General features: G+C 40.3%; 1 protein-coding gene across 1 annotated transcript in view; it reads left to right on the top strand.

Moving 5' to 3' along the window:
* The window catches only part of Trpm1 (transient receptor potential cation channel subfamily M member 1), a 105,309-nt gene that overhangs the window by 19,003 nt on the left and 63,452 nt on the right, over nt 1-22,854 (top strand). The window contains exons 3-10 of the mRNA XM_074061489.1: nt 40-235; nt 1,206-1,419; nt 2,774-2,898; nt 3,708-3,879; nt 6,822-6,996; nt 7,416-7,539; nt 8,639-8,711; nt 9,554-9,654. Coding sequence (XP_073917590.1) covers nt 233-235; nt 1,206-1,419; nt 2,774-2,898; nt 3,708-3,879; nt 6,822-6,996; nt 7,416-7,539; nt 8,639-8,711; nt 9,554-9,654 — 987 coding nt within the window. The 5' untranslated portion in view covers nt 40-232. The remainder of the gene's footprint in view (nt 1-39; nt 236-1,205; nt 1,420-2,773; nt 2,899-3,707; nt 3,880-6,821; nt 6,997-7,415; nt 7,540-8,638; nt 8,712-9,553; nt 9,655-22,854) is intronic.

Below are 22,854 nucleotides of genomic sequence, written 5' to 3' on the forward strand. Positions count from 1 at the left end.
AAATGTTGCCAAGAGACCCTGCTTTGCTTTTGTTTTCAGGTGTTGCTGTGGCCAACTCACCAATCAGCATATTCCCCCTCTGCCAAGTGTAACTCCCAGCAAAAATGAAGAGGACAACAAACAGGCAGAGACTCAGCCTGAAAAATGGTCTGTTGGCAAACACACCCAGAGCTACCCAACAGATTCCTATGGAATTCTTGAATTCCAGGGTGGTGGATACTTCAATAAAGCCATGGTAAGAGGGGACCACAGCTTTCATCAGAGGACAACCTCCCAGTCCCCAGACTGCAGATACCTGGGTCTCCTTCATTGGATGGCTCCATCTTCCCAGACATTTCACTGCAAAGCCAAGAGATATATCTGTATACATGGATTTTTAACCATGAGACTTGGAAATTGGATATCATTTTTTTTGTGTGTGTGGTACTGGGATTCGAACTCAGAGTCTAGTACTTACTAGACAAGTGCTCTACACCCTTAACCCTTTTTGCTTTCCCTCTGGGCAAAGCTTAGAATGCAATCCTCCCATCTCTGCCTCCTGCATAGCTGGGGTTGCAGGTATGCACAACCACCCCTGTCAGAGACTAGACATCATGTTAAAGAATGTGCAATATTCCATAAACCCACCAACCATGCTCTGACCCAACTCTGCAAGCATACTCCATTAAATTTCCAGTAATGAGAAAGTCCTTGTTTTTTTAAATAACCATAGACCTGCAACTCCCTTAGATATACCTCAAGAGGTAGAGCATTTGCCTAGCAAGCATGAGGCCCTGGGTTCAATACCCTGTACTACAAATGAAGAACACGAAGGCAGTAGCAGTTTGAGTGCCCAGTGAAGTCTCACTTCATATACGGCTCCTTCTTGCTGCAGCTCACATGGCACAAGAGGTGAGCAAGCTCCCTTGGATCTCAAGAGTCTTATTCTTTAGCCACCTCTTAATACTACTGCATTGGGAATTAGGTTTCAACATACAAATATTGGGGGAACATTTGGACCAAATAGGGACCCATTTGCGATGGGCATCCTGTATTTTTATTTGCTAAAGAATCTTTCCCAAAGTTCCCTTTAGTGAATTGGTCACAGACTCACACAGAGAGAGAAGCAAGACAAACTGTTCTTGCTTAGACAGGAACTGTAACCCTATTCTGACACGGAAAACAAAATCAAGAATGGAAGCTGAGCACCACACACTCTTTTGCAGTATATCCGTGTATCCTATGACACCAAGCCAGATTCCCTGCTTCATCTTATGGTGAAAGACTGGCAGCTGGAACTCCCCAAGCTATTAATATCGGTACATGGAGGCCTCCAGAACTTTGAAATGCAGTCCAAATTGAAGCAGGTGTTTGGGAAAGGTCTGATCAAGGCCGCCATGACCACGGGGGCCTGGATCTTCACAGGGGGCATCAGCACAGGTAAGACCAGGTCTTTCTCTCACTGTAAATGTACACACCCAGAACTCACTGTGGTCCCCAAAGAGCTTTCTAGTGATAATGGTCAGAAAACAAAATATATTGCATCCTGATCATAACTGTGACAAAAGTGAAATCTTTACTTAGTGGGTCTTTTTAAAAATTTTGTTATGATTCATTTTGCTTAAATAGCAAATATAATAATTTTGTTAATTGCCTTTCCATCACCATAACAAATACCTGAGATAATCAACTTACAAAGAGAAAAGATGAGCTGGGTGTGGTAGCTCACACCTGTAATACCAGTTACCCTGGAAGCAGAGATTGGGAGGATCACAGTTCAAGGCTATTCAGAGCAAAACATTAGCAAGATCGCCATCTCAACAAACAAACCAGGCGTGGTAGAGGTAGAATGTGCTTGTCCTTCCAGGTACATGGGAGGCTGTAGCTGTGGTCCCAAGCCAACACTGGGCAAAAACTGAGACTCTACCTTAAAAAATAACCAAAGGTAAAAGGGGCTCGATATTTGGCTGAAGTGGTAGAACATTTGCCTAGCAAGCACAATGTCCTGTGCTCAAACTCCACTATTGGAGCAAAGGGAAGAAAGAGAAAGAAAAGGTGTATTTTGGCTCACAGTTTTAGATATTCCAGTTCATGAATGGTTGACCCCATTATTTTGGACCTGGCACATCATGGCAGGAGTGCATGGCAGAGCCAAAACTCATGGCCAGGAACAAAAGAAATAGAAGAGAATGAAGACTCACAATCTCTGTCAAGGGCACACCTCAGATGACCCAAAGACTGACTAGGTCACACCACTTAAAGTTTCTGCCATCTCCCAATAACACATCTTTGGGAGAGATACTGAAGATCCAAACCACAGCAGTAATAATAGTAACAGCAGTTACCTACTGTGACTCATTCCTTACACTGAGCCCTGGACGAGTGTCATCTTCAACGAGCCTATTGACAATCATTTCTCAATGGGAGGATAAACTGAGGCACAGAGAGGTTAAGGAACATGCCAGGTGGCTTGGCTCTCACTTTTACCTGAATGTAGCAAAGAACAAAGAAGCCCCAGTGACTTCCACCTTTGGGTCATAGAAACTTGTAGAGTAAATTTCTTCCCAGTTGCTTTGGTTTCTGTTTTTGTCTTCCCTATTCCAGGCATCAAAGCTGGATTAATAGTTATTAGGAGCCCAGACTTTCAGTATTCATGCTTTTCATGAAGAGAAGTATGTCCCCATCCCTGTTTCATAGGGAACATGGGAGCTCAGCACAGATATCCCTGAAGTTCATAAAGGGTGGTGTGATGTAAAGTCCAAGGGCCTAACGTATGACCTATGGTTGCTTACAGGTGTCATCAGCCATGTGGGGGATGCCTTGAAAGACCACTCCTCCAAGTCCAGAGGCCGGGTCTGTACTATAGGCATTGCTCCGTGGGGCATGGTGGAGAACAAGGAAGACCTGGTTGGGAAGGATGTAAGTGTTTTCTAGGATGACACTGACCATTGTAAAAAATTTTAAGGCTGTAATTTGAGATTGTTGTAGATTCACATGTAGTTGTGAGAAATAACAAGGAGAGCTTTCATATCCCATTCGGTCATTCCCCAGTGACAGCTTCTTGCAAAATGATAGTATATTATCACTACCCAGATGTTGACATTGGTAGCCAAGACATCCCAAGGATCTCTCCTGTGACCTTTTAATGTCTATATTTAATCCCCTAGCATCTCCACTTCCTCGTTAACCCTGACAATGATCTAATATGCCTCACATCGCTATAACTTTGTCATTTCAAGATTGTTACCACACAGAATGGAATCTTTGAGGGGTAGATTTTTCTACCCTCCATAATCCTCTGGACATTCATCCAGATCATTATGTTTATCGATATTTCCTTCCTTTTTGTTTCTGAGTAATATTCCATGCTATGGATATACCACTGGTTGTTTAACCAGTTATCTGTTGAAGGGTATCTGAATTGTTTACAGTGATCTATTACAAATAAAACTGCCAAAAACTTCAGTGGACAGGATGCTGTGTTAATGTAAATTTTCATTTCTCTGGAATAAACATCCAGATGTGTAATTGTTGGGTTGTCATTAGCAAAAATAGTTAAGTTTTTTTAATCTTATTATAGCAAAAGGGAAAAAACCTTCAAGAAGTAGGGTAGAGAAATGAGAATAGGGTTAATGCAGCTATTATGTACACATATATTCTACTCCCTTCCATTATTAGTCTTAATATCTAAATTATGCAGCTCAGATTTGTGCTGTGCATTTTGTCAGGTAACAAGAGTGTACCAGACCATGTCCAACCCTCTGAGTAAGCTGTCTCTGCTCAACAACTCCCACACTCACTTCATCCTGGCTGACAATGGCACTTTGGGCAAGTATGGTGCTGAGGTGAAGCTGCGAAGGCAGCTGGAAAAGCATATCTCTCTGCAGAAGATCAACACAAGTAAGTCTTGGGAAGACCAGGGCACTACCACTGGACTGATGCCATGGCCACAAAAACCAGGCTGAGAAGGAAATCATTCAAGGGTGTTGAAAGTTTAACTGTGCTTCTTGCTAAATCAATAGAAAACTATTTACTTAGACCTTTTACCAAATCACATTCATTGAAGTGCCATGTGATGCTTTGTCCCAAGTTCACACATTGGTGCAAGGAACAACTCTGCAGTGGTTGTCATGGTGATGGTACTGCCCAGTAATTACTGTTGGTATTTTTTAATTGGAAAAAAAAGTTTCTCAAAGACTTAGTATGATTCCTTCTATCAAGAGATAAGTGTTATGTAATCATTAAATATCTCAGTAGCTCTGGGTCTCTCACCCAGACTAGGATGACCAGGTGGGCAATCTTCTGGAGTGAGTTGCAGGAGTGATCTGCTTCTGGTGAGCATCATTCTTGCTAGTCCAGGCACCACAGCCCTGAGAAAAGCAACCACTGTTGAAATTTGAGATGGGGCTGGAGAGGAAATAATGAACCCCAACTAGATGAAATGAAAATAACTGATTAGAATTAAAATTTAATCTCTAGGGACTTGCCCATATTCCAAAAATTCTTACTGTGAAACAAGTATTAAATGATCTTAAAGAATATTTTGTTATAATTACTGGTAAGGTTGTTGAGCAAGACAATCTAGGTCTGAGAAATGGTCATTATGAAACAATTTAAGGAGCTGTGATGTCATTCAAGTGTTTAGAACAGGGATGGCTTACTACAAAACTTGGTGGATTTCCAAGAATCAGATTCAGTTGGATATATTGGTTGAGTCTTTTTCTTCTCAACGTTTTTAATGTTTTGGACTTGTAAGTTTTCATTCTGCCCAACTCCACCTGGCCATGTGACTTGTGGGCTTCCCTTTGTCATCCTTTGCCTAGGGCTCTGAGCAGGGCAGGGACAGCAAAGGGGTGCTCAGTTGTCACCTCCCAGCACATGGAGCTTCGGGGAATCCAGTGTAAGCCAAGAAGAACCAGTTCTACTCTGTTTCTAGAAACAAAGATGGTTTGGTCACCACATTCCTGAAGAGCTAGAAGTCCAAGCTTGCTTGGAATGGAAATCTCAATGATAGAGTCAAAGTCATCTTAATACATTTTCCAAATTCTTTTATTCAAGGCATGGCCCAGACCTTCAATGTTTGTTTGTCAAAATGAACTTAACTGTAATTATTCCAGGAGGAGACAGCAAGGTCATAAAAAAAATTTAAGCACCCATGATTATAGAAATGTGTTGTGGGACTAAACTATTAACTCTAAACTTGCCCACCTGAAATTCTCAAGTCTTCTCATAACCTGTGCTGGCAGATTTTATCTGAAACTCTTGAAACTGTGAGGTCAAGAACACTTCTACTTGCTGTTTGTTAATGTTGATCCACTAATTCCCATCACAACTAACAGACACCTGGTGAAATGTGCTCAGAATACAGTCAGCCTTCTATATCCATGAACTCTGCTTCAGAGGGTTAGATCAACCACAGATGAAAAATATTTGGGGGGAAAATTCATCTTTATTGAACATGTACAGAATTTTTTTCCCTAGTCATTTTTCTCTGAGCCATACAGTATAACCATTTCCATAGTACTTGCAGTATAAGGTATTATAAGTCACCTAGAGGATGATTTAAAGTATATGAGAGGATGTGTGCATATACAATAACATTTTACATAATGGACTTCAGCATCCTTGGATTTTAGTATCCATGGTGCGGGGGTTGAGGGTGGGTCCTGGAACCAATCCCCAGTGGGTACCAAGGGATGACTGTAATCTGTCCTGGCCAATTCAAGGCAACATTGTGAGGTAGGCAATTTTTACCCTATGACTCCTTCCCTCCCACTCTAGAATTTCAGCTTCCTAGGATCATTTGGTCACTTCCTGCTGTCTAGAGCCCACTCTGCTGGTTCTACCACCAAAGCTAGTTAGCCTGCACCTGCTGTGTTCTTGGAGAGTCCCACTGTTTAAGTGAGGACACTGGAAATAAGTCATTAACAACTGGCTGTGTGCTTACCTCTAGGACAGCATACAGGTTGGGTATCCCTTATCCAAAATGCTTGGGACAAGAAGTGTTTCAGCTTTCTGTTTTTCAGATTTTGTAATATTTTCATAGACTTTACCAGTTGAGCATCTCTAACCCAAAAATTCAATATCTGAAATGCTCTCCATTTCTGGATTTCAAATTTTCAGAGTGGAGATTCTCTACCTTATTCTCTCCTGGAGGCAGAAACAATCAGACCACCATACCATAGTGTTTGCCACTTAAAGTTTACAAAATACTTTGAAAGTCAAGCATTTTCTTATGTTTTTGTTCCACTGCTCCAAGAATAAGACAGACATTGTGATTATTCACCTTTTACCAGTGGTCATCTAAGGCTTGTAATGGTTTGGCAATTGGCCCAATGTCATAAGACTAATATGGGTGACACCAGGAATTGAACTGAGCTGTCTTGTAGCTGGTCCACATCCTCTTTCACGCCATAATTCTTTAAGGGACAGCCACCAGGGTGAGAATTTCAGACCCAAGGGCAGGGCAGGGAGGGAGGTAGGTTTTTTTTGTTTTTTTTTTAAGCCAGGAGCATCTTTCAATATATGCCACAGATCACCCTGAGGCAGCCCTGTGCCAGGTCAGTTGCAGATGGAGTCTAACCACATGGGAGTCAGTCAGGAAATTTAGGATTTTTGAGGTTTTGGGTTTTGCAATGAAGCCATAATATGACATTTGAATGCAAGAATGAAAACAACCATCCCCTGCCTGGATTCCTTCCCACTTCTTGGTAACACTAATGCCATATGGAACGTCATCAGGATGTAAAGTTTTCCCTCTTTGCCATATTTCAGGAATTCAGATGAGCCAGGAGAAGATGCTATCACATTGGTCTGAACAGCAACTGTGATTTGTGTTGCAGGACTGGGGCAGGGTGTGCCAGTCGTGGGTCTCGTGGTGGAAGGGGGCCCTAACGTGGTTTCTGTTGTCTTGGAATACCTCCGAGAAGACCCTCCTGTCCCTGTGGTGGTTTGTGACGGCAGCGGACGAGCCTCAGACATTTTGTCCTTTGCACACAAGTACTGTGAAGAAGGAGGGTAGGATTTCTGTCATGTGACAAAGGGTGGGTTCTTAATGCCTCCTTGTTAGGCCAAGGAGAACATGTGACCCGCTTAGACATTCCAAAACTGTTTAAATGATAAGGACTGGCTGGTCTCTTCTCCATTCCCAAGGGCAGGATGCAAGGGAGCTGTCAGGAGCTTGATGTTCATGACCGATTTCCCTCTCTGGTGGGACACTCTCTCTTCCAACTTCATTTTTCCCTTATAAAGTTTGCAACCAAGCTGGAATTTAAGCCAAGTGTGCATTCAGTTTTTCCCCTGGTGCCTTTTGTCTCCTATGCAGGGATAGATACCCTCCAGTAACAAAGCTTCAAATCCAAGTTACCAGGTGGCCATGGAGACATCACGAACTTGACTGGCTTTGCTTTGTTCTTTTTTGGGCTCCCTTTGAACAGGGTAATAAGTGACTCCCTCAGGGATCAACTGCTAGTCACCATTCAGAAAACATTTAATTACAGCAAGACCCAATCACACCAGCTGTTTGCGATAATCATGGAGTGCATGAAGAAGAAAGAACTCGTAAGTATCTTGAATTGATGCCCAAACAAGCTCCAGAGAGAGAATGACGCGTCGTTTTCTCATTGTGCCCATGTGTACTCCGTGGAGTTGTATTTGAGTTTAGCTTTTCCAAGAGGCAGCCTACAAACCTATACCAACCTAGCAGCGTGTCCAAGGTTGGAAGAGAAACAAGCCCACACAGGGGAGGGGCCCAGGGGTTTTCAGGTGTTAGCAAACCCAAGGTGACACCACACCATGTCAAAGAACTGAGAGGTTCACAATATAAATCAGATTTAAGGAGTTGGAGGCCAGAGACCTGTAGCCCCCATTTTTAGCTGTGCTTGCAAAGTCAAAATCTTTTCACTTTCCAAATTCCGTAATTTGGAAATTCTTTTCCAACATGGTCCTTAAATGGATTTAGAAGGAATCAGAGTTCCTTGTGCCCATATGACAATATCGTCAAAAGTCCAAATTTACAAACTTCATATAAATATATCCTATCTGATACGATTTTTTACCATCTCAAGTGGGCCTTTGGATTTTGTACTGTAGCTCCTGAGTGGGCACCAGGGTACTGGAGCAGTTGGGGTAAATAATAAAACCAGGCAAGGATTCAGTCAGCAAGAACAATGCTGTGATTCCTGGCTTGAAATTGTTTGGCTCTCAGAAGCATCTGTGTTTGCTTTTCTTTCTCTCTCTCTTTTTTGTTTCTTCCTTTTTATTTCTGTGGTGCTGTGGTTTGAACTAGGGCCTTGCACTTGCTAGGCAGGTGCTCTATCACTTGAGTCACACCCCCAGCCCTTTTTGCTTTAGGTATTTTTCAAATAAGGTCCAGGCTGGCTAGGACCACGATCTCCTATTTAAGCCTCCCTTGTAGCTGTGATAACAGGCACATGACACCACACCTGACTTATTGGTTGAGCTGGGATCTTGCAAACTATTTACCCCAGCTGGCCACAAACCATGATCCTCCCAATCTCTGCCTCCCAAGTAGCTAGGATTACAGATGTGAGCCACTGCACCCAGCTGTATTCACTTTTTATAAAAACATCTTAATCCCCACACCACTTGTTTCCAATTTTGCCTTAACTCCATCTTTTCCCGATTCATGTGTTTCCAGGTCACGGTGTTTAGAATGGGTTCAGAGGGTCAGCAAGATGTCGAGATGGCAATTTTAACTGCCCTGCTGAAAGGTAAGCTCTCTGGAAAATGACTCTTGTCTTTTCAGTGCTGGACTGGCCTGGGCTCTGCCTATGACTCGAATTCCTTCCTACTGGAATGGTGTCTAGTGGTGATAGAACCCTGAGCCAGCCAGGTTGCCTAGGATGACTTCAGCATGACACCACAATGGAATGACAAGGCTCTGAGTGGGTTTCTGTGGGGAGGGAGCCCATGACCATGATGGGCTGAAGTCAGAGCCATTTTCATTTGTAACTGGTTCATTGAGGGAGTGAGGGCTTCTGCTCAGTAAACATGAAACACTTTTTCATTTGCAACTGCTGCATTCCACAGGGCTCTATTTCCCTGTCTCATCTCTAATGATAGGCTCCAACCAGGAGCCCACGAGGTGGGGTTGGTTTGCTGTGGCATGGAGGAGAGAGGAGAATGGTCATTGTGGACTGGCTACCTGTGTGGTCCTGTGGACTGCTGTATTGGTCTTCATGCCGGCCAGAGACTGGTGATCCTTGTCCTGGCCTGGCATGTATCCTAGGGCACCTGCCCCTTTGCAGATGAGGGTCTTGAGTCTCTCGGCTCCTCCTTTGTCCTTCCTAAAGACACCATGCAGAGCTGGCATGGTGAGAATTTGCCTCCATTTTTTCCCCAGGAAACTCTGAAAAATATGGAGTTCTTAGCTTCTGAACTGTGGTAAATCAGGGGCAAGAGAAAAGGCAGAGGAAGCCTTCCTAAGAGGAAGGCTTAGTTTCAGGCCAGCACTGAGTCAGCCCAGGGAAGCCTGTGCTCACTGCCCAGCACCTGCCAAATTCAGCAGTCCAGGCAGGAAGTGACAAATCACTCTCACTTCTTGCCTTTCTAGGAACCAATGCGTCCGCTCCAGATCAGCTGAGCTTGGCATTGGCTTGGAATCGCGTTGACATAGCACGAAGCCAAATCTTTGTCTTTGGACCCCACTGGCCGGTAAACTGCCTTTCAATTCATATTACTTACCATGACTTCATACAGATGATATATTAGTGTGTCCTCCCTTGTGACATGGATTTCAGAAAATGATCTTTGGTTTCTGACAATCTGATAGGCCATCTGTTAAGATTATTAGATCTTGCTGTTTAATTTGAGAGAACTCAAAGAAGCAAGAGCTATAAACACTAATTCCACCTTCAAACCTGTCTTCTTAAAGAAACTAACCACAAGATGTTTTACCACTGGCAGTGAAAATGCTTTCTTTTTCTTTTAAAGAAAAGAAGAAGATAATTGCTCATTAAAATTAAATACAATGCTTCCATCTAGGGCATTGGTTTTTCAAAGTGTGTTCCATGAAACCCGAGGTCTCAAGAATTCTCTCTCTCTCTCTCTCTCTCTCTCTCTCTCTTGCTCCTTCTTTCTCTTTCTCTCTCTCTTCCTCTCTGACTCTGTCTAGACAGACAGAGATCACTGTGCATGGTGTTTGTGGTCCAGTGTTTGTGATGTTGTGATGTGGTTTAGTGTATTGTGTGTGGTGTGTGATGTATGTATGTGGTTTAGTGTGTGTGGTGTCTGTGGGGGGCATAAGGTGCATATGAGTGCAATGGGTGAGGTAAGTTGTGTCTATGTCATATGTGTTGGGTGTGTCTGTGTATATGTGGTGTGATGATGTGTGCGTGAATAACGTGTGGGCATGAGTAGTGTAATGTGGGGATGGGGGATATTTTGTGTGCTTGTGGATGCAGAGGTGTACACGGAGAAAGACATAGTGTGTGTGTGCTCATAATGGGTAACCGTGATGAGTGGCTCTAGGCCTCCTCTAGTTACTCCTTCAGTCAATGCAGCTTCTGGATCTGTTTTGTAGATTGTAATTGAGAGTAAATTTTTGTTTGCAAAGTGCTCTGCTGCTTAAACAAGGGGGGTGGGGTTATCTAGAGGGTTCATGTCAGGTTTAAAAAGCTGTATTTCTCTAACCATGCCAGGCATATGACTTCACAGATGCATTTAATTGTTATAATAGTTTTAGCAAATTAGTGTGAAGAATTTATGGAATAAGATCAGTATATTAAAAAACTGAGCTATTGGAGTGGGGGTGTCAGTGTGGGATGTTTTTTGAGTCGCCCAAATTAAAAAAGGTTGCCTAATATCTTCAATATTTTCACTGACTTTTTAATCTTTTGGTTTTCCACTCATAGTAAGGGACTTAGAGAAGAATGGTTTGCTCCATGAATAGTTAGAGGCAGAGCACTGTCACAGAGAATCCAGAAGATTCCAGAAGGGATTGCAAAGAAGGTCTTGCTATACAAGGTCCCAGGAGGAATGCGCTCCAGGCTCCTTTATTCTTTTTTGAGGGAGTGGCCACTTTCTGAGTTAGCCACAGAGAAAGACAGCTGACTTTGCAGATTATAGAAAGAGCCTAGCCTAGGGGACCAGGCAGAATAACATGGTGGCTTCTATCCATCTTCTCATTATAAAGGCAATAAGTAGCTTAAAGAAAGTGTGTAAAATACAGACAAAGCAAAAAGAAGGAAACAGTCATTCATACCACCACCACAGAAAAACTCTGCCATTCTGGCTTTTGCTTTTTTCATTTTTTCCATTAATATATTGATATTAAATATCCTCAACCATCGCTTCTTGGCCTTTTGGCTAAGATGAAGTGTAAAAATTCTTCAGCCATTTCCTTTAAAGCTACTAAGTATTCTTTGCCTTCTGCTGTTCAGTTAACACATCAATATGATCTTAAGATAAAATAAGGGAGAAGCGTATACAATGACAAGCAGAAGCCCCCCTGCCCCACCTCCCAAAGCTGTTAACTGTCTCTAAGGTTAGTTTCCTGGAAGTTGCCTTGGACATTGATGTAATGTATTTTTCTCAATAATTTAATGTATAAATATATATACAGTAATTCTCCAGTTGTCATAGAAGGAAATGACTGCTTCACTTCTCCTGCCCATTCTGGATTTGAGAGCTGTCTATTTAATTCTTTCATTGGTCACCTTTTCTTCTTTTCTTCTTTCTCTCTCTTTCCTCCTTCCCTCCTTCCTTCCTTTCCTCCTCCTCCTCACCGTCCTCCTCCTCCTCCTCCTTCTTCTTTCTCTTTCTTTCTCTCTAATAACAACTGGGGCTTGAACTCAGAACCTTAAGCTTGCTATACAGGCACTCTATCACTTGAGTCATGCCTCCAAACCCTTTTTGGTTAGATATTTTTTGAATAAGGTCTCATCATTTATGCCCAGGCCAGCCTGGACCACTATCTTCCTATTTATACTTCTCATGTAGCTTGTATGACAGTATGAGCCAAACACCCAGCTTTTATTGGATGAGATGGGTCTCACAAAATTTTTGCCTAGGCTGGCTTCAAACTGTGATCCTCCAAATGTCTACTTCCCAAGTAGCTAGGATTACAGGCATGAGCCACTGTGCCTGGCTTTCAAGGGTCACTTTGATAAAGGTAAAGCATACCCTGAACCATCTACCTACTTCATCATCAGACTCCCATTTGGTAAAAGGAGGGAATTAGTTCTACACATTTCCTTCCTCTCCTTACATCTTCAATTTTCATTTCTATCCAGTTGACAAGATTAATGTTTACACATCATCCCATAATCATTATTAAAGTTCTATTAACATTTCACTTTTCTTTTTTTATGGTACTGAGGCTTGAACTCAGGGCCTTCAGCTTGAGCCTCTCCACCAGCCCTATTTTTGTGAAGGGTTTTTCAAGATAAGGACTCAAGTAACTATTTGCCCAGGCTGGGTTCAAACCATGATCCTTCTGATCTCTGCCTCCTGAGTAGCTAGGATTACAGGTGTAAGACACCAATGTCCAGCATACATCTCACTCTTTTAGTCATCATTAAATTTTCATACTTTCTAAAAATAGAGAAAACAGAAGATTTTACTTTGCTGTGATTACTGGGATTGTTCACTGCTAGACCTAACAGTAGGCTTGAACCTGAAGATGGGGAAAAGAAGCCCTGAATAACTTTTCTTTGCATTTCTAATTAATTTTCTTTTTATCTTCTTGTTTTTCCATTACATTATTAAGAATGATGTATTCTCTCAATCATTACTGTTCCATTTCTTCTTGAACAATCTCTCAAACCCAGCTTCCCTGAATGCTCTTGAAGCTTGCTACACAGTTGTCCACATCAGACATCCCTTCATGCTACCTGAGACTGGCCCATGGCCTCCTGGAACCCACGTTTTCTCCCTTTCTGATTCCTTTTTAATTCTGTTAGAGCAAATCTTCAAGTAATTTTTTTTCACAAAAGCATGTGGGAAGAGTGCCATTCTATGTCTTTACATGTCTGAGGAAATCTGCTACCCACAAGGCTGACAATTGTCCTATGATTCACATTTGATTATAGATGAACTATTATTTCTCTCAGATACATTTGAAGACCTGCTCTTTATTTTTTGGTGCTTTCATACTTTACAAGGACATGTCTTCTATCTCAAACAAATGCAAATAGAAGTGTATAAAAGTATACAAATTCTACTAATCACATAATAGCTGGATTTGTCCCTTGATGAATTGCAAAGCTGATAAGCTCAATTGGGAGATAAGATAGTGATTAAAGTTTATTACCTGCAGTAAGGAGAGCTCTGAGGATAATTTCCAAGCATGTCTTCCTGAACAAAGAACACAAGGGACTTTCATTGGAGAAAGTCCCTATACATATTGATATAAGAAAGACTAGTCATCACACACACAGGAAGGCACACTCCTGACCATGCTTAGTGGGAGATCATGCTTCTTCATACATTGCGTATTCAAAAAATGGCAGGTGGGCAGTTGGGGAGCTCTGGATGGGGAAAGATAGTAGATTGGAATTGTGACAAATTAGATGGTCACCTCAGTGAGCATTACCACAAGGTAAGCCAGGCAGTCCTGGTGACAAAAAGCCACACAACAAGCCCACAGTTCTTATAAGCCTTAAGTCAAGTGGGGGAATTTGGAGTAACAGTTACTTTTCCTGTGTGACAGAGCAATATTGGAAAAGAAATCCATTTTGTCATTCCCCATGTCTCAAATTCTATAGCCAGATGGAATCTTGAGAGGGGGTGTATTGTTTGATACTGAGCTATTCTGGGGGCCTAAAAACAAAGAGCAACTGCAAGTTAGGGAGCCTGGGGACATCTTGCCATAGTATGTGGATGGCATGAGAGGCAGTCATGGAAGGGAAAAGTTAAATGCTGACTGCTAAGAATTTTAAGTATTAGGGAGCCTGGACTGTGGATGATGGTCGGTGGCCCCATTGCTTATGAAGTGTTGAAGAAACTGAAAGCTCTGAGCCCACCAAGCTTCACTGCCTCTGGAGCTATATCTCTGTGGTTTGCTGCCATGTGAGACTGAGAGCTCTGAACCCAGGTCCAGTGGATTGCTCCATTTCTGAAGCTGACTCCCTCCCACAATGGCTTATTTCTGGGTAGGATCTGCAGACAGTGTTGGGTTCCTTGGTTCTCCCCTATAGTGCAGAACTCAGTGCTCACTTTCTTCCTCCACTCTCCAATGCATTTGAGGGGCACCCCATTGATTGGCCATTTGCTGTCCACAGAGCAAACTGGGAAGCTTCTGGAGCAAGTAGGGACATACTCTACCCATAGGCCACAAAACTCATTAAGGCCAGCAGTGGCTCCATATACACAAAGAAAAGAAGCTTCTAAAGTGAATGCAGTATTAAAGCTGGTGACTGACCCTAGTCCTGCCAGCCCTCAGCCCACAGACAGCACCAGCCTGAAGAGTAAGAACTACAATAGACTCCAGTTAGGATGTACTATACTCCCTAACCTGGCAGATTCCAATATCAGAGAATCCAGAGCAAAGCTTCTCCAGTTCTTTGTAATATTTTAAACTTTTTCTCTTTCTTTAAAAACCTTTTCCTTTCAGTACTGCTTTTACTTTATTTAAAAATCTTTCCTTTCTTATCTTTATCTATTTTACATATTTTTATGTCATACTTGGATTTTTATCTCTTGCTCTTTCCTCTTTCTCACATTTTTCTCTTATTTAATCTTGAGTCTTCTTTCTTTTTTTCCCTTCCCCTGGACCCTCCTATATTTCATTCATTTATTATTGCTTTTACCTTAATTAATTTTTAACATTGCAATTTATCCTACATTATCATGCTATATTCTTTTATATGGTAATTGTCTTCAATTGTATGTCTATATTTGCTTTGTATTGTTATTGCTGCTGTTGTGATGGCTTTTTCTCCCCTCTGAGTGGTACTGAGGATTGAGCACTCAAAAGAATGTTGATCGCTATGAAGCTCCTCAAATAAAACCAGAAGAAATACCCATCCCAACATATGTGAAAATCACAACCTAGAAGAACAAGAAATATGAAGAAACAGGCAACATGACTCCCCCAAAAGTTCACAACTCTTCAAAAACTGAATCCAAAGATACTGAAATGGTTGAAATGCAGAATAAAGAACATAAAAGTATACTTTTAAAACTGATCAATGACCTCAAAGAAGATTCAAATAAACAGATCAAGGAAGTAAAAAAGTCAATTCAAGACCTGACAAATTCAACAACATAAGTGAGAAATTCAATGAATTAGATGAGAAATTCAGGAAAGAAGTAGGGGTTCTTAAAAAAAAAAAGAACAACCCAAATTTTGGAAACAAAGCTCAATAAATCAAAATTTAAAAATTCAAAGGAAATCATAACAAAGATATTAGACCAGATGGAAGAAAGAATATCAGGGATTAAAGTTGAGGTTGAAGAATTATCACTCTTGGATAGCAATAAAAAAATAGTAATCATGACCACAACATCCAAGACCTCTGGATCACAATCAAGAGACCAAACCTATGAATCTTTGGTACAGAGAGGAATTCAAGATACAGACTAAAGGCAAAGAAAACTTATACAATGAAATTATAACACAAATTCTCCCAAAATCTAGGCAAAGAAATGTATGTCCAAGTACATGAGGCATTTAGAACCCCAAATAGACATGGCAAGAAAAGAACCTCTCCATGTCGTAGTTAAAATGCCAAAAGTATAGAACCAAGAAAGAATACTGAAAGATCCAAGAGAGAAGAGGCAGGTTACTTGCAAAGGCAAACTTATCAGAATAATAATAGACCTCTCAGCAAAACCCCTAAAGATCAGGAGATCATGGACTGAGGTATTTTAATCCATGAAACAAAATAATTTTCAATCAATTCTACTATGTCCAGCAAAGTTAACCACTGAAATCAAAGGAGAAATAAAGAACTTCCATGGTAATCATAAACTAAATCAATTCATGGCAAGTAAGCCAGCATTGTACAAGATACTTTATACAACACAGAGAAGAGGAAGAAACACATACACAAGAATGACAACTGGAAAATCTAGGGGATTAGAAAGACAAATGAGAATTAGAAAAGAATCAAACATTAATAACTCAGTAAGCCAACAAACCTCTAAGATGAAGAAGGAAGAATTTAACACATACCACTTAATACTAACCCTAAATATAGTCTTAACTCTCCACCTAAAAAATACAGACAAACAGATTAATAAACAAGACCCAACTGTTGCTCTCTGCAAGAAACTCAGCTCACTGGCAAAGAAACACACACAGAATGAAGGTGAAAAGATGGAAGACACTGAAAGCAAGCAGGAGTAATAATACTCACATATGACAAAGCAGACTACAAGCCAAAATTAGATGGTATTAAAAAAAAAAGTCACTACATATTAATAATTGGAACAAGCCATCACAAAGAGAACAATTGTAAATATGTGTGCACTGAATGTTGGTACACCCAATTTCAATAAACACCACAGAACATAAAGGAACAGATAAGCCACAACACAATTATAGTGGGTGAATTCAACACCCCACTCTCATCAATAGGTAGGTCATCCAGACAAAAAAGCTAACAAAGAAATTTCAGTTAAACTGCACAATATATCAAATAAACTTAATGGACCTCTACTGATATCTAACAGCTGCATGTGTATTCACATATTCTTCTCAGCAGCCCATGAAATGTTTATCAAGGTAGATCATACTTTAGGCTATTATAAGCAATTCTTAACAAGCACAAACAATTAAAATAATTTCTTTTGTCTTATCAGATCACAATGGAGTAAAACTAAAAATCAATAGCAGGTCAGGCATGGTTGTGCATGCCTGAAACCCCAGCTACTCAGACAGCAAAAATCAGGAAGATCATGGTTCTTGGCCAGCCTAGGCAAAAAGTTAGTGAGTCCCCATGTCAACAAATAAGCTAGACATAATGGTATGTGTCTATAATCCCAACTACATAGAAGGTGTAGGAAGGAAGATCACAGTCTGAGGCTGGCCCCAGGAAAAAACAGAAGACCCTATCCAAAAAAAAAAAAAAAAAACTAAAGCAAAAAAGGACAGGGATCATGACTCAAGTGGTAGAGCACCTGTCTAGCAAACATGAGGCTCTGAGTTCAAACCACAGTACCATAAAAAAATAAATAAATACACCGATAGGAAGAAAAATGACAAAAACTACGCAAACACATGGGAAGTGAATAATACACTTTTTATTGATCAGTGGGTCATTGAAGAAGTCATGAAGGAAATTTAAAGTTCTGTAGACTCAAAATGAGAACTCAACTTACTAGGACCTTTGGGATATAGCAAACAAAGGCCTAAGTAGGAAGCTTATTGCCATATGTTAAAAGAAATCTCAAATAAATAACCTTATGATGTATCTCAACATATTAGAAAAACAAGAACAAGCCAAACCCCAAATTAATAGAAGAAAAGAAATAAGATCAGGGCAGAAATTAATGAAATAAAGAATAAAAGAACAGCTGGGTACTGGTGGCTCACTGTAATCCTAGTTACTCGGAGGCAGATCGGGAGAATCACAGTTCCAAGCCAGCAAAGGAAAATAGTTCATGAAACCCTTTCTCAAAAAACCCTTCATAAAAAAAGGCTGGTGGAGTGGCTCAAGATATAAGCCCTGAGTTTGAACCCCAGTACTGCAAAAGGAAAAAAAGAACAATTCAAAGGATTGATGAAACAAAGAGTTGTTTCTTTAAAAAGATAACAAAGTTGACAAACCCTCAGCCAAACTAACCAAAACACATGGAAGACCCAAATTAATAAAATTTTGATATGAAAAGAGGGATATTACAGCATATAACACTGAAATCAAGAGGTTCATTACTGACTACTTTGAAAACATATGCCAATAGATTGGAAAATCTAGAAGAAATGGACACGTTTCTACACACACATGAGCTACTAAATTTGAATCAAAGGGATATAAACACCCTAAACAGATCTATAAGAAGCAGTGAGAACTAAAGAGTATCCCAACAAAGAAAATCTCAGGACTAGCCAAGTTCACTGCTGTATTCTGCCCTACCAAACGTTTGAAGAAAAACTAACATGTTCCTCCAACTGTTCCATAAGAAATAAAGGGAAGGAATGATTCTAAATTCATTCTATGAAGCCAGTATTACCCTGATACCCAACAAAAAAGGAAAGTTACAAACCAATTTCCCTGATGCATATTCTATATGCATTCTATATGCAAAGATCCTCAATAAATACTTCCAAACTGAATTCAATAACACATTTAAAAAGATCATACACTATGATGAAATTGTTTCATTCCAGGGATGTAAGGATAGTTCAACATATGCAATTCAATAAACATTAATACAGTCCATAAATAGACTCAGTGTCAAAAGTCACAAGACATCTCAACAGACACTGAAACAGTCTTGGACATGATAAAAGGGTTATACCTCAACATAATAAAAATTACATACCACAAACCATGGCCAACACATGGTGAAAAAAATGAAAGAATATCCAGTAAAATCAAGAATGAGATGTGAATGTCTACACTATCTACTCTTATTCACTATAGTGCTTGAAATATTAGCCACAGCAATAAGGCAAGAAAAAAAGAATAAGAGGGATACAAATAGGAAAGGAAGAAGTCTACTTATCTTTATTTGTAGGCAGTATGATCCTATTCTTAAAAGACCCTGAAGACTCCATTACAAAACACTTAGGTCTGATAAACACTTTCAGCAAAGTAGCAGGATACGAAATCGACATACAAAATCAGTAGCTTTTCTATATACTTATAATGAAAGAAACTAGTGAAACAATTCCATTTATAATAGTCTCAAAAAAAAAAAACCCTAGGAATAACCCTAATCAAGTTGATGAAAGACCTCTATAATGAAATCTATAAATCACTGAAAAAGAAATTGAAGAAGACACTGGAAGGTGGAAAGACCTTACATATCCAACTGCATTATTATTATGAAATTGACTAGACTGTCAAAATTGATCTATAGACCCAACGCAATCCTCATCAAAATTCCAATGACATTCTTCACAGAACTAGGAAAACAATCCTAAGATTCATATGGAAGCACAAAATACCTCAAATAGCTCAAGATATCCTGAGCATGAAAAGGCAATGCTGCAGATATGACAATACCTGACTTCAAATTGTACTTCAGAGCCATAGTAATAAAAATAGCATGCGACTGGCACAAAAAAGATGTTTAGACCAATGAAATAGAATAGAAGACCCAGAAATAAACTCTGCAGCTACATCAACCCGATTCTCAAGAAAGGTACCAAAAACACGCATGGGAGAAAAAACAGCCTCTTCAAAAAATGGTGCTGGGAAAACTGAAAACCCACACTCAGAAGACTGAAACTTGACCTCTGTCTCTCACCTTGTACAAAAAACAGTTCAAAATGGATGAAAGATCCTAATGGATCTGAAGTTTTGAAACTACTGGAGGAAAGCATATAGGAACACTTCAACATACCGGCATAGACAATGACTTTGACATCAATAGCTTATAGAAAATGAAAGCCAGAAATGGCAAAAACAGGATTGTGTTGAATTAAAAAGCTTCTGTGCAACAAAGGAAACAATTTCCAGAACGAAGAGGCAGTCTACACATGAGACAAAACCTTTGTCAACTATTCATCTGATAGGGGATTAATACACAGCATATATAAATGGGCAAATGAATTGAACAGACTATTCTCAAATGGCAAATAAATGCATGAAGAAATGTTCTCTTAGCCATCAGGGAAATGTATACCAAAACTACATCAAGAATTCAACTCACCCCAGTCAAAATATGGCTATCATAAAGAATATAACCACAAATGCTGATCTATTTGGGGCAGGGTGCAAAGGAACCCTTCTACAGTGTTGGTGGGAACACAAATTGGTACAGAAATCTGTATAAAGATTCCTCAAAACATTTTTTAAATAGAGCTACCAGATGATTCAGCTATACCACTCCTGGGTATATACCTTAAAAAATATAAGTCAGTTTACAACAGGGATCTTGCACACCCATGTTTATTGCAGCATTGTTCACAATAGCCAAGTTATGGAATCAGCCAAGGTGCCTATCAATAGATGAATGGGGAAAGAAAATATGGCATACATACACAGTGGAGTTTTATTCAGCCGTAAACAAGAATGAAACTATGTCATCTGCAGGAAAATAGATGGAACTGGTGATCATAATGTATGTGAAATAGCCCAACCCAGAGACAGATATTTCATAGTTTCTCTCACATGCAGAATATAGCTATTTAAATTTTTATCAGTATATAATTGTTGTAGGGGAACACATTGTGATATTTACATATATGCTTATATCTTAGATTTACTCCCTCCATCATGTTCCATCTTCCTCCCTCCCACCTTCTTAGAACAACTCCAGTGGGTTTCATTTTTCTACTTTCATGTATGGATACAAAATACATCCACCATATTCACCCTTTCCTTATGCCCACCCACCTACCATTTCCTTATGCCCACCCACCTACCACTGGTTCCCACCCTAAATATAGATTTTTTTAAAGCCTTTTAAACCCTACAGGGGGACTATTTTGGAAGATGAAGGGGACCAGTGGTAAGTTGGAGAGTAGAAAAAGCAATGTAAGGAGACAGGTGAATAGAATCAAAGTATATTATATAATTATATGAAAATTTCACAGTGAAATCTATTTTTGTACAATTAATATAAGATAGTAAAAGAGGAAAAATTAATATTAAAAACGACAAACATAAGAAGGGCAAACCTCCTAGAGAATTTACTAGAGTGAGAAAAGTTTACTCTAGGTCACCTAAAAAAAGAATCAGAATGACTTGGAAACTTTGGCTAGCTCCTTATTGGTTTCCACGGTGGGTCTTTTCTGAAAAAATAAAACTTTGAAGGAACATTAACCATCATATAAAGGAGAACATATTAAAGTCAACATAAGTGATTAACCTTAAAAGTACCTGCTTAGCAGCTAACACTACCTCCAACTCATGTATCTATCCATTCTGTTTGTCAAAGGTACCCTTTATGCTGAAGACCTGAGACAGCTCTGGGAAGTTTCCTTCTATTGTTTCTTTGAGTATTTCTTCTTTCACTTTTCTCTCTCTTTCTTCTCCTGAAATTACTATTAATTAAGCAACTACTGGTTTTCTCCTCTCAGACTGACCTTTCATTTTCTAGTTCCCATCTCTCTATCATTTTGCTATATGTTTTGGAAATCTCAACATTTTCTGTAGCTTTTGTACTAATTTTCAAACTTTTAGGCAATCATATTTTTAATATCTAAGAAAACTTCATCTTGTGGTTATAATATCCAGGAATACAAATTAGATTAAATTCTCTTAATTCCCTGAACAATCTCTTTTCTCCATGTCAGCCACTCCCTTGATTCATTTTTCCCTTTCTGTTGTGGTTTTTCTCAAATGCTATAGATACTTGGTTATCCATCCACATTTCAGAATGAGGGATGGAATTTCTTATCTGTATAGAAGCCTATTTTGACAAGAGCTTTCTCACCCCTGGGGGTGGGGCCGAAATGGAACCCCCCACCTTGGAGTGAGAGTTTCCACTGAGCAGCTTTGCTCTCCTGTGTGCAGATTGGCCCTTCTGGTGCTAGCAGACATCTTTCCAGTGTCTCCTGGAGATGAAACCCAGGAACTCAATTGCTTGCTCTACTTCAGCTTACTGCAGTGCTAGACTAGAGTATGCCTCAGTATGGGTGGTCTCCTGCCCTGTAGAGCACCCTTCACTCATCACCATTCCTTCTGCCTACAACCAACCCTCATTCTCTGTATCTTGGAACATTTGATCCTGCCTGTACAGCAACCTCCACAGTATAGATTTTCAGCTTCAGCTTCTTCCCTATAGATTCCACAGACACACCAGTACTTTCAGAAATGTATTAATAACTCTAGCCTGCCTCTTCTCCCTGAATAGATTTTACTTTTCATACTCCTCTGCTATTGTGTGAGTAGTATTCAGGGTGTTCAACCTGTATCCTGGAGCTGAAGGTTCTTCTCTGTTTCTCTACAATGGAATACATGGTTTCCAAAGTCTTCCTGTAATATTTGAATTGCTCAAGAAATATGCGCCTCCGAATCTATTGTCTTTGCAGAATTCTTGATATGATAAGGTAGGAAGAACTAAGAATTCCAACACAGTAAATCAATCCTAGTAAAATTTCTTCTATCCATAGTTTCTATTACTATTAATGGAATTTTTGTGTGTGTGTGTGTTAGTATCAGGGGTTTGAACTCAGGGCTTTGCACTTACTAGGCAGGTACTCTACAACTTGAGCCATGACTCCATCCCCCCACAACCTTTCTGTGGTAGGTAGTGGAGCTTGAGCTCAGGGCCTACACCTTGAGCCACTCTGCCAGCCCTCTTTTGTGAAGGGTTTTTTTGAGATAGGGTCTCATGAACCATTTGCCCAGGCTGGCTTCAAACTGTAATCCTCCTGATCTCTGCCTCCTAAGTAGCTAGGATTATAGACATAAGACACTGGCCCCCAACTTGCCTCCAGCCCTTTTTGCTCTGGTTATTTTTGAGATACAGTCACGCTTTTTGCCCTGTCCAGCCTAGACTGCAACTCTTCTATTTGATGCCTCCTGCCATAACTGAGATGACAGGCACACATCACCACATACAGCTCTTTTCTGTTGAGATGGGGGTCTCATGAGCTTTTTTGTCTGGGCTGGCTCAGAACTGTGACCATCCTGATCTTAGTCTCCCTCATGCCTTTGGATGACAAGCACCACTTCATCCAGCTATTGGTTGAGATGGGGTCTCACAAACTCTTTGCCTGGGCTGGCCTTAAACTGCCATCCTCACAATCTCAGCCTCCCAGCTAACTAGGGAGCCACTGGCTCCCAGCCCCAT

The sequence above is a fragment of the Castor canadensis genome, chromosome 19, assembly GCF_047511655.1.
Source record: "Castor canadensis chromosome 19, mCasCan1.hap1v2, whole genome shotgun sequence".
Lineage (NCBI taxonomy): Eukaryota > Metazoa > Chordata > Mammalia > Rodentia > Castoridae > Castor > Castor canadensis.